Source organism: Gambusia affinis, linkage group LG03, assembly GCF_019740435.1.
Source record: "Gambusia affinis linkage group LG03, SWU_Gaff_1.0, whole genome shotgun sequence".
In the NCBI taxonomy this organism is placed as follows: domain Eukaryota; kingdom Metazoa; phylum Chordata; class Actinopteri; order Cyprinodontiformes; family Poeciliidae; genus Gambusia; species Gambusia affinis.
The window spans coordinates 32873471-32886281 of record NC_057870.1 but is presented as its reverse complement, the minus strand read 5'-3'; the positions used below and the strand labels follow the sequence as shown (position 1 = coordinate 32886281).

Sequence of the window (12811 nt, the reverse complement as noted above, 5' to 3'; positions counted from 1 at the left end):
AAGAAATCTGAACAAACCTGAATGATTTGTACCAGCTCAGTGAACTGAAACAGATAATCTACAAAATAAAGTATTTATTTCCTTCTAAAGCATAAAAAAACATTTTCATTCTTCAGCCAGACATTGATGTTCAGTTTTCCTGCTTACTGAGAAATAAAGAGCAGATGGATGCAGAACCCTGTGACAGACTGGTGACCTGTCCAGGGTGACCCCGTGACCCCGTGACCCCGCCTCTCGCCTGGAACAAAGCTGGAGAGGAACCAGCAACCCTCCCGACCCCATGAGGGAGAACAGAAGATGGATGGATGGATGCAGAACTCCAACCTGACACACATCTGGTGCAGTAAGAGATGCACAACAAATTTGTTTTATTTCTTTATCTTCCAGTCATTCCCTGACCTGGCCCCTCTGTTCAGGGGCCACAGATTTTTAAAGCTTTTATTCAACATGTGCAGTTTATCATTTGACTGACAGGTTGTAGGAAAAATACTTTGATTTTTTCAGTTTACTCTGAATTGGTACATTGTTCATACATGTAAGATTTAAACATGTTTAAATACATTTAGTCACAGATTATCTTAAAGAGAAAATATGTATTAATTACTCTGGTTTTCTATCAAACCTCTCCAGATATTTCACTGTAAAATATTTGGGTGTCATTTTGCTGTTATTGTCAAGTTAAATTTTACAAAATGAACTGAATTTTAATTCTGCTGTTTTCATTCTACAGAAATGTTTAACTGTTGGAGTTTGGAGATAAATTCAGAAGCAGCATCTCGTTACAACGAGATTTGAAAGTTTCTGTAATGAGTTTCCATCTCATTACCACCAAAATAGGTTTTTATAGTTAAACAAACCAGCAACAATTCTTAGGATAACAAGAAGCTCCTGAATTTATTTCAAAGCTTAAACAGTTAAATGTTTTATAGTTTTACAGTTTTCACTCTAATTTCACTCTTCAAGTGTTGATAGACTGTTTTTCTCCACATTATTCCACAAACAAATAAAAACTATAACTTGCTCAGCTTGGTGCAGCAAGTGAAGGAAAGTTTAGAGCCACAGAGACGTTTAAAAACATTTGTGGTGGACGATAGTGGCGCCGGACTCGTTGTACTCCTGTCTGGTGACACAGAGGTGCTGGAAGGTGGAGAGGCTGGCCAGGATGGAGCCGCCTTGCCAAGCAGAAATATTCCTCAATGGTGGAGCCTCAATCTGGAGAAGAAAGACGAAACAAAGCAAAGGAGATTCAGTTTGGTGTCTGTATTATTGATATTAACTGTTAACCAGTGAGCATTACTGAGTCACTGAAAATATGTTTAAAAAATAAATCAATCGTTTCCTTTTCCATGTCATTTTAATTCTCAGGTGAACATCTTGTATGTTTTAAGTCTAAATTAAGTGATGATGCCTAAAACTTCTGTATAATTTCTCTTCTTTGAACTTTGGGAGAAAGAGAAGCTTTTCAGGAACCAAAACTAAACATTTGGTTTGTTGAGATGGTTGTTGAATCTTTGACTGATCCCAGCGTTTTGGTTACAGTTGATATTTTAGTAATAAATGTCGTTTCATCAATGAGATTTTTATAATTGGCAAGTTTTACTAATTCCTGGCTACATTTTAATTTGAGCTCCATGGACACGTTTACTTTCTAAAACTGCTGCTCTGTACTGGAGTGAGACGTTTCCAGTAGGAGGAAATCCATCTGATTGACTTCTGATGCTGCAGGGAACCTGGTTGTGCTGCAGCCTGCAGGTCACTTTGTTCTTCATTTATCTGCAATGCAAGAATAAACTGAAGCACCTTGATGGTGGTGGAAGGCGGAGCCAGAGGAGGGATCTCTTTCTGCATGCGCTCAGTGAATCCAGGGAACAAGGTGGACCCTCCAGACAGGACGATGTTTGACCACAGGTCTCTCCGGATGTCAATATCACACTTCATGATGCTGCTGCAAATGTTCTCATGAAGACCAGCCGACTCATTTCCTGAAGAATATAAAAATTAAACTGTTTTAATGAATAAATGGAGGAGTGATGCTGTATTGATGTATTTTTGTCTTTTTCTAAATGTCACCAACCAACTAAATCTGGTTTGAAGAGAACTTCTGGACAGCGGAACCTCTCGTTGGAGATCCGGACTTCTTGTCCATCTGGAAGCAAATAGATCTTCTCCAGTGAGGAAGAGGAAGATGCCGTCTTCATCTCCTGCTCAAAGTCCAAAGCCACGTAGCAGAGCTTCTCCTTCATGTCTCGAATGATGTCACGCTCAGCTGAAGGTCAGAGAGACACAAAATCCAGGATGTGAGTTTTCTCTGCTGTGAACAAAAGCTTCAGATAAATTCTGTCCATCAGAGGTGAAATTCAGGAAAACCCAGAAGCGTTCAGTGGGTGTTCTACCGCTGGTTGTGAAGTAGTGGCCTTTGTCCATGAGGATCCTGATCAGGTTCTCTGTCAGGCCTCTTCCAGACACCGAGGTGCAGCAGAAGGCGTGGGGCAAACAATAACCCTCATAAACTGGGACAGTGTGGCTGACACCATCACCAGACTCCACTACCAAACCTGCAAGGCAGAAAAATCTCAGTAAAGGTTTCTGTACACTGTAGAAACACTAATGGGTCAGAACTCAGACCATCAGAAATACTGAATTCATTGCAATAAGGTTAATTTAAAAGAACGAGGAGCCTCCAGGTTTTATGGACATGTTGAAGCTCACTGACCTGTGGTGCGACCAGAAGCATATAGAGACAGAACAGACTGATTGGCCAAGAACAAGGCAGGAACGTCTAAGGCCTCAAAAAGGATCTGAACCAACAAAAACACAAATCCAGACTAAAAGTCCACAGAATAATAGAAAGTATCTCTATCAGAGTGGTCAGTTTTATCTGGACGTTTGATAAAACCTGCCTGAGTCATTTTCTCCCTGCAGGGTTTGGGTGTTCCTGCAGCCACTGACAGCAGCAGAGGATGTTCTCCAGGATCAACCTGGAGCTCAGTGCTGTAGGCATGGACCCAAAGCTGATAACATAATGATAACAGTTTAGTTTGACCTTTGACCTTTGACGTTTCACACATTACTTGTAAAGTTAGTGGCAAAAGTGAGCTAGTTTGACTTTGTATAGCTGAACCAAAATGTTCTGTATGACCAAGAGGAGCTAACATGTTAGCTTCAGAGTGAAACATAGCAGAGCAATGTTCATGTGGAGAAACTGGTGATGAATATAAAACCCAGAACTTATTGTATCAGGGATGTCAGGTCACGACCTTTGACTGAAAACAGTTATAGAAAACAAAGTTATCATTACAGCCTTACGTTTCCCAGTTCCTCCCAGTCGGTGACAAAGTTCTGGTCAGTGATGTATTTTAAGGCCAAGACGCCCCTCCTGCCCTGAGCCTCAGTTCCCATGCAGCTTCTCTTCATGAGGAGGAAACATTAAACACAGCAATCAGCCCAACTATCCTGGAAACCTTCTGCAAAGGAAAGCATGAATATCTGACAGACAGGACAGCGGACGACTCCAACATTTTCACAAAACAGTTAAAGCAGCAGATCCACTTTTTAAACAATAAATGTATCAATTCTGGAGTGTTTGGGTTTTTAGTTTATGATCATTTTTTGGGTTCATGTTTTGTAGTTTCTGCCATATTGGTTCTTTCCTCCAGGTTTAATTTCATAGGTTTTTCTCCTTCTAGAATAATTTCTTCAGATTATATCTGTCATGAGCTACTGTCTGTATTTTATCATTTATTTGTTGGAAGTTTAACTCAGCTCAGGTTTTGTCATATTTTTGATCAGTTCATAAGGTTTAACCATCCCAGGTCATTTATTCATGTCTGGTTTCATTAACATTTGTTTGGATCTTGTAAGGAAAGGAAAAAAACAAGTTTAATAAAATTTTCAGATTCTGGTTGTTGCTCAGGATGTGGTTGTCAAACACAGCACTGTGGTGCCCGTCTCTGCTGGACGGGTGGAGCTGAGAACCAGGTGGAGCAGAGAACCAGGGTGGAACAGAGAACCAGGGTGGAACAGAGAACCAGGGTGGAACAGAGAACCAGGGTAGAACAGAGAACCAGGGTGGAACAGAGAACCAGGGTGGAACAGAGAACCAGGGTGGAACAGAGAACCAGGGTGGAACAGAGAACCAGGGTGGAACAGGCTGCTGTGGAACAATGAAACTCTCCACAAGGAGACCCAGAAGGCGACACACAGGGACTGAGACGGTGGTCAGGCAGAGGTCATACATGGGAGGACAGAGAGAGTGAACTTAGCATGAGGGCCAGGCGATACTCGGTGGTCATGAGGCAAAGATTGGGTCAGGGTCCAGAAATCAGTCGAGATCCGATAAGGGCTTGGCAGGGGGGGGTCTAGTGATGTTACGTGATGAGCCGAGGCTTCGAGGCGTGTGTCGAGTAATGGAGGGGGCGTTTCCGTAAAGCGCGTATCGAGGCTTGCTTCATTTAGGGGAGGAGCCGAAAACGATGACGTCCGAGGCCTCGCTGCCCGGCTGTACCACGTGACTGCTTCGGGAAGTGGCTCAGATTTTGGCGCGCGGTTTGACAGCTTTATAAACCCCACAGGCTCCATTCAAAATGTGGGTTGTTGTAGGCGAGTTGCGGTCAGTTGAGAGAGTGGATAGAGTTTAGATAGTTTGGATAGCAGAGTTTGGATAATGTTTATTTAGTTTGAGACAGGTAGGGAGAATATATATATATATATATATATATAAACACTACAACTTCCCCCACCCAAAAGGGCAGTTTCACTAGGAAAGCCCTCTGAGAGAGATAGAGAGAGACAGATACAGAAAGAGGGAGAGAAAAAAGACACAGGCAAAGAGAGAGAGAAAGATATATAGATCTAGAGATAGAGAGAAACAGAAAAATAAAAAATAGATATTTACAGAGAGAAAGAGAGAGAGAGAAAAAAAAAATATATATATATATATATATATATATATATTTTATATATATATTTTTTATATATATATATATATATATATTTTTTAAATATATATATATATATATATATATATATATATATATATATATATATATATATATATATATATATATATATATATATATACAGAGAGAGGGAGACACAGAAAGGAAAAAGAGAAAATCCTATCCTGTCCCACAGCTATCCTATTTTTAATTTTAATTTTAATTCTAATATTAAGGATACGTGAGTTTTCACCACTTGATTTAACTTGAGTTACCTTGAACTCCAATACCATCATCACACATCATAAGCAGATTTGCTCTGGAATAAGCAAGGTATTGATCTAAATTAATTTTTTTCCCCTTCCCCCTTTATTTATTTTTCTGGGATTAATATTTAATGTTTTTAGACTTTATTATTTCAGGACTTATAATTCGGTTATTTATTTAATTTGAGCTTTTTACTAATAATCTCACTATTATAAATAGGATTGGTTAGTTAGTTTTAAAGTTCTTAATTTTATATTAGGATTTTAAGATAGCTGTGGGACAGGATAGGATTTTTTTGTACATATATTTCTCTCTATCTCTATCTCTATACATCTCTTTCTCTCTCTCTTTGTCTCTTTTTTTCTTCACCTTTTGTGAAGTCATTCCCAAGAGCCATAATAGACAAAAATTCAATGCATCACACGTGTTAAGATACAGCGGGTTGTGATTATACACCTGGCCAGTAGGTGGTGTCGTGTGCACATGAAGCCTCAAGAAATGAACCCTTTCTCGAACCAGTTGGCTCAAGTGGTTCAATGCCTCATGAGGCTTCATCTCACCATCACTAGGGGGGTCAATCCATGGACAGAAAAAGGTTGAAGAATCACTGAAGGCTTGGAAGGAAACGCTGGATTTCTACTGGCTGTCAATAATCTGGCAAAGAGGCAGAAACTGAGAAAGTTTAAGTAGGACAGGGACCAGGTGGAACAGGAAGGTAAATCAGACAGGTGAACTGAATGAGTGATTAGGTTCAGCATGGACAGGACAGAACATGAATCATGACAGGTGTTTTCTTTTGATTTGATTTTATTTTATTACATCATTCTTGTCCCAACCTGTTAGTGTTGATACTTGGGTTGTTTTGGGTTTATTATTTTGTTCATTTAGATTTTATGTTCATTTTTCACTTGAGGTTTTATTTCATAGATTATTCTTGTGCTGTGTTTATTGTTAACATGTTTCAGTTTTCCCTTGTTTTAATATTCATTCATTCATCAACTTCCCTGATGTTCTTTAGTTTAGTTTTTTTGTCAGCTGCAGATTCTTTCTTTATTTTTCCTTTATTTTTCTTCATGTGTTTCTGCAGAACCCTCACATTGTTCCTCATCCTCTGTTGGTCTGTTTGACCCATAAGTGAACCTCGTGGTGCGTCTCAATGCTTTAGGCTTCATACAACCTTTTAGTTGTACATATGAGAGCATGTGACTTGTTTCTGTCAGGTTTCTGTAAAGTTTAGCGTTTGGCTTTCTATCTTTGCATTCATGCCAATTTCATAAAATATTCTAAGTGACCATCTGGACTCACCACTGCATCCTGAAAAAGAAAAACACACATTTATTTGCAAACTCTTCCAGATTTAGTTCTAATCTTTCCATTTATATTGAACCTTGACCTTGTCCTTGTGGCATCCAACGATGGATGGAAAAACACGGGGAGTTTCTTCTCCAGCCATTCCAGCCTTGCACACACCAGATCCATTGTCAATAACCACAGAGACAATTTCCTCATCCATTTCTGAAAGAAAGCAATTTCAGTTATATAATATTTGAAAGTTATCTAACAAGGATTTATTGGTTATTAATGGAAATATTGGTTTTAACTTTCAGGATTTTGACACGATAGCTGAATGTTCTTCATTAACGATGTGAGTAATAAGTTGTTCCTGAATGCTGAAGATATGAGATGGAAACAGAAAAGAGACACTAAGACTTCCTGTTTTCAGAGAACAGACTGGCACCGCTCCACTTCTCCTGCTGCAGATAATCTGCCTCACAGCTGCAGACGACAGGCCAACAGTCAGTGGACTCAGAACCCGGCGGACCCGCCCGGCGGAACCGCCTGGTGGAACCGCCCGGTGGATGTCAGCAGCCACAGACCCGATAACCTGACCTCCTATCAAGCTAAAGAATGAAGGAAAACATCCTGACAAAAAGCCTCAGACCTTCTAGAGTTTGGTGGAAGATTCTCTTTGACTCAATTATATATTAGATGATAAAATATTGGACTATTTTTTGTTTAGTTTATTTTAAATTGCTTTTCAGGGAGCAATTTATTCACACATATGTCCATTTATTATTAATTATACTTTAATTAAAGATGAGTTGTTCATGTTTATTAGTCTTCAGTGTCACTGCAGACCTGAGACTCAAAATGTTGGTGACTCTTGTTTTAGGACTTGAGTTTAAATGTTTTTACAGTGTTGTGACGTATCTGATGAGTCAGATCAGATTCAGTGTCCAGTCAGTAACTGTTATCCAACAAGGACATCATTTAAATGTGAACTGCTGTATTTCTAAACCTACTTAACACAAAATGAACGTTATTAATCTGTGAGGATGGAGAGAAAGAAGAGAAGAAGAATCAGGGCAAACAGGAAGGCAACAGGTCATTCTAATGTCAGGTGGAAATGAGGGAACAGCTCCTGAATCCCAAACAATATGTTTTAAACATTATTTTTAAAAGCTGTATTAAGGGTTAGGGTTATTTTTTACAACTAATTTAAAAAGCTTTTTGACCTGTGATTTAGTGGAGAAACCAAAGGAGACAGACAGTGACAGAGGAGACGAGTGATGACATCAGGAAGGAATAAATACGTTAGATAAGCAACAGAAACTTAAATATTATGATAATTTGAATTTAATTACTGCATTTTATGAGAGCATGAATAAGGGAAAGCTGCATGGACGTATTATACCTGAGGGGGGCGCCGATGTTCACATACACTAAAGAAAGTCTGTAGTTGAGCCCCTGACCAGACTGGACTCATAACTCTGATGCTCTTTACAGGAAGAGCAAACTCTCCCTGCTGAGGAGGCCGATGTGTTTTGGACTGCAGGGGGCGCTGCTGAGGATCTTTGGAGTTATCAGCCATCTTGTGTTTCTTAGTGATGCATGAGGCATGGAGGTGTGTGTCTAGTAACCAGGAGGATTTTTATGAAGCGCATGTGGAGGTTTGTGTTGATGGATCAGGCTGTGATGTTTGAAACCGGGCCAACGGGCCGAACCAGTCAGTTCGCTTGTGAATCAAAATAAACGCTGCTGTTTCACCTGTCAAGTTTTCTTCTTTTAGGAATTTGTTGCGAGTGTGTTTTCAATTTATTTGAGCGCATGTTTTTGCAGTGTATCCACTTTCTTCTTGTCTAGCAACATTTTCATATTTCCTAATAGGTTCACATATAGTAATGGTGAACCATCACCTATAATGTCATAAACCAACACAGATCTCGTCTATTAATTTCTGATGTGTTAAAAGGTGAAGTGTTGTGTCCAATTGAACTTAATGATGTATTAAAAACCTGAGGTGTCACAACGATACTCAGTATGAGGGTCAGGACCAGCTGAGTCATTTCAGGATGAAAAGATGACGCAGCAATCAAACAGAAACGTTGGGAACTGGAGAATCTCCTGGAATACTGAGGAGGCGAGGAAAGGATTTTGTCTCAACTTCTATAAACCTGCTGATGTTTCTCTGTGAGCTCAGGTTGTTTGTTTTTTGAAGAATCCCAAAATGATTCAGACTTAATTTTCTATCCATTTAACCAGCAACATTTGCAGCCTCATGATTCAACCTCCTCCACATGTCAGAGACTGAACAACGTTCCTAAAATACAGGAAAAACTTCACTTTGCCTTCTCTTGTTCCTCTAGTCAAATATATGATGCAAACATCATTTCTTTGTTTATTCAGTTTAAGCTTCATGTTGTTTTCATGTTGCCCGTTTTACATGTATTGTCCACTGGATGTTACTCTAGATCAGGGCTGGTCAGTCCTGGTTCTGGAGGTCCGGTGTCCTGCAGCTCTTAGAGTCTCTCTGGTCCAACAACCTGAATCCAACAACTGAATCTCCTCCTAGTGCAGTCGGGTTCTGTTAACGACCTCATGATTGGACTCAGGTGTGTTGAAGTAGAGAAACATCTAAAAGTTGCAGGTGCCCTCCAGGACTGGAGTTGCCCTCCAGGACTGGAGTTGCCCTCCAGGACTGGAGTTGCCCTCCAGGACTGGAGTTGCCCTCCAGGACTGGAGTTGCCCTCCAGGACTGGAGTTGCCCTCCAGGACTGGAGTTGCCCTCCAGGACTGGAGTTGCCCTCCAGGACTGGAGTTGCCCTCCAGGACTGGAGTTGCCCTCCAGGACTGGAGTTGCCCTCCAGGACTGGAGTTGCCCTCCAGGACTGGAGTTGCCCTCCCCTGTTGTAGAGCAAATGAAACTCGTGGTGCATCGGCTCATGAGTCCAACAGTTGGATGGGAAACCTCAGCGCTTCATGTTTTTCATGTTAGGTAAGTGGCAGCAGGGAAAACATGCAGAAGATGGATCCCTGCAGATCAGAGTTAAGAAAACTAGTTTGTCTGTTGGAGGGTTCAGCTCTTCTGTCCTCCCTGGAAGGAGGAGACATCCACTGCAGGTGGGAGGCAGAAACACAAGCCCATAAAATCCTGCTGGATCACTTGACACACTCTCCAAAGCCTCGACACAGACGACACATCGCTGATAAATACCATCAGGTTTGAAACTAGTTCTGAGGTCTGATGAAAATTTAAATGCATCTGGAGGAAATTAGGAACCTTTTCAAGCCAGTAAAGATCACAGATTCTGTTTCACTCGTTCTGACTGAAAGGTGAAACAGTCAGAACCTCTGAATAAAGTCATCCACTGTCCAGTCAGTTCAACTCCATCCTTATTAAATTAATGAAAGGTTTTGAGTGTGAAGAAAACACAAAGAAATTTTCAGACAAAAAATAACCATCATTAGGCCAGAAAATGTAGTCAGTAATCTGATTAAATGTAAAAACCTGCTGATGTAAATATTAGGCTTTGACTATCAACCTGATTTTAATTCCAGCTGTTAAACTTCTGTTGGGTCTTTAAAAACAGACACAGTCAGTTCTGGGTCTTACCTGTTGCAGGTGAAGTATCTGATCGTTTCCACTGTGAATATGAGAAATGAAGAACCCAAACCTGATTCTGCTCCAAACAGAAAGTTCTCCTCTCATTGGATGAGGAACATGAAGCTCAATGAAAAGAGACGACTGTCTGCATTCTTGTGATGCAGCACAGAGATGAAAAAACACATTTAAAAATGAAGGCAGAAAATGAGGAAATAAACCATCTGCTACCAGTTTGTCTGGAATTGAACTTCAAACATCAATAAGTTAAAATATCTCATCAATAAATCCATAAAGCAGGAAAAATACAGAAAAACTGAGCCGTCATTAGTCAGAGGCCTCAGTGGACAGTTTGACCTCTTTATACCAGTTAGGATGGTTGGATTTCACAGCAGTGAATAAAAGCTAAACGGTTGAAGGAATGTTAGTTAAGGGAACTAGTTAAGGAAAATAGTTAAGGGAACTAGTTAAGGGGACTAGTTAAGTGAAATAGTTATGGGAACTAGTTAACTGAACTAGTTAAGGGGACTAGTTGAGAGGCGTATTCTTAACAAGAACAAACATTAACATGTGGTTCTCTTGGCCTGGAAGTCAGTTTCTACTTCTAGCAAAGATCTTACATTTCATTTTTCAGTTTTTTGTTGGAGCAGGATCTCAACAGGTGAACTTTGACCTGATCCTCTGGAATGATGTTAATGTTTCCTATAAGACATGATGAGAAAAGATTTGAGTCAAAGTGAAACTCCACCATCTACTGGTCCTTCTGGGTTCAAACTGGAACAAACTGGTCTGCAGCTATCAGGAATTTCATTATCAGGTTAATAAAATTTTGAAGAAACGTTTTCGTTACTTTTCTCTGTATTAACATTTTAACACATTATTGCTAAAACAGTCCTGTTGTACATTCCTCCCATTCTCTGGCATTTAAAGAAAAACAGGAGAAAAACTCCAATATGCAGCTTAGAGAATAAAAACCTGGCTGTAAAACTTTATAGCAACGAATCTGAGACAAAAGACATTAAGAATATTAATGAACCTAAAAATACTCCAAAGATACAGAAACATTTCTTCTAACCTCCCTTTTAATTGTTGTTTTGTGTGAACTCAGTTTCTCTTTCTGTTCTTTACATTTCATCAGATGACTTTCATTCTTTCCTCATTGTTTAGTTGCTAGTCACTATTTATATTTACTGTTGGGTAATAGAAATAGTCATTATTTATAGAAATAGTCATTATTTGTAGAAATGGTCATTATTTATAGAAATAGTCATTATTTGTAGAAATAGTCATTATTTATAGAAATAGTCATTATTTATATTGCCCAAAAACAAAAAGCAGGGCTCATGGCTCTGCAGATGTTAACCTCTGGAGTGATTCTGACCGTTTCATGACGTTTAACATCCACTGTGTTCTTATTCCAAAGACCAAGCAGAAAGTCTCTGCATTGTTCTCAACAGAACAACGACCCCACAACCAGAAGTCTCATTTTTTATGGTTGGTACCGATAAAGTCGGGCAATGAGACTTAAAAATAAAATCTCTGATTTCTTGATCTATTTCAGGTTAACTGGTCATCAGGACTGACCTGGACCAGCAGCCCCCTGCTGGTTTGGGTTGAATGGAGCTTCAGTCAGCAGGATGTTCATCTGCAGCGACTGGAGTTCGATGCTCAAAGGAATCCAGTTCATGTTTTACTTGTTAATATTCTGCTTCTTCTGCTTCAGTTACATGAAACACATTTATCTGTTCTGTCTGTTTCTTGCTGTACAGTGTTGTGGGAACTGGTTTGTATCCAGGTGGGTTTGGTTTTGGGAACCTGCAGGTTTATCTGAAACTAAATTCATCTCAGTAAACTGACCTTACCAGATGTTGTGACCTCTTCATGACCTTTGCTCCCAGCTGAGCATTCAGATAAAAATGGAACATTTTTAATCTCACTCTGACCTTCTCCATCCTGTTCTGGACGGGATTATTCAGGTTCAGATTGACGACGTCTCTCCATTAAATCGCCTCGTCTCCCACAAAGCTGCTCCTCCATCAAACACCGTCACCATGGCAACACAAGCAGATCCTCATTTATACATATTTACTCATGCATCATGTGACAGATGCAGCTTTCATGTTCATGTTCTCACCAGGTAACTGGAAACCGATAAACACCAACAGGAGCTTCATGTCCTTCAGCATGAAGGAACCGAATCAACTTCTGTTCCTGGAACAGAAAAAGATTCTCTAGTTCAAAGGTTACATTTAAATATTTATGAAAAATGAACTGTTTCTAAGATGAGGTTTAGTAAAAACATTTAGTTTAAAGATGAAATAATTGTATCTTCTTGTTGTAACACAAATTATTTTTTATTTTCCACTTTATATTTTATTGTTTTGCTGAGAATGAAATAAAACTCTTTGCTGAACCAACAGAATTTAAAACATGAAACCCTCAAATTAATAATCCTATAAACGGTTTTATAAAGCCAGACGTCTGTTCATCTGTTCATTGTTAGTTTGTTTCATTTAACATTGTTTTATTTTATTACTAATCCTGTAAAATGGAAAATTCACAATAATTTTGATTGTGTTGAATAACTAAAGAAATTATTAGTTTAGCCAAAATTATTGATTTCTTTGCTCTCAACATTCAGTCACCAGTTGAAAAACAAACTTTATATTTTGTCCAAAGCATTAAAATCATCAAATTGTTGGTTAATATTCTGATATTTATTCTG

General features: G+C 39.3%; 1 protein-coding gene across 1 annotated transcript; it reads right to left on the bottom strand.

Annotated features, from left to right (window-relative positions):
• Positions 1 to 506: 506 nt before the first annotated feature.
• LOC122826995 (actin-like) lies at positions 507 to 10122 on the bottom strand. The gene is made up of 10 exons (XM_044109449.1): positions 10099 to 10122; positions 6598 to 6719; positions 6510 to 6518; positions 3307 to 3408; positions 2901 to 3011; positions 2714 to 2798; positions 2394 to 2555; positions 2075 to 2266; positions 1801 to 1982; positions 507 to 1212 (listed from the first exon to the last, which is right to left on the bottom strand). Exons 2-10 carry the CDS (start codon positions 6715 to 6717, stop codon positions 1069 to 1071), a joined length of 1107 nt encoding a protein of 368 aa, XP_043965384.1. The 5' UTR covers positions 6718 to 6719; positions 10099 to 10122; the 3' UTR covers positions 507 to 1068.
• Between the last annotated feature and the right edge of the window lie 2689 nt (positions 10123 to 12811).

Excerpts from the sequence above, each read along its gene's own strand:
- LOC122826995 (XM_044109449.1), bottom strand. The coding sequence starts at position 6,717 with ATGGATGAGGAAATTGTCTCTGTGGTTATTGACAATGGATCTGGTGTG. Across the intron at positions 3,012-3,306 it reads ACTGGGAGGAACTGGGAAAC|CTTTGGGTCCATGCCTACAG; the intron begins GTAAGGCTGTAA and ends TTATGTTATCAG. Across the intron at positions 1,213-1,800 it reads CGCCTTCCACCACCATCAAG|ATTGAGGCTCCACCATTGAG; the intron begins GTGCTTCAGTTT and ends TTTCTTCTCCAG.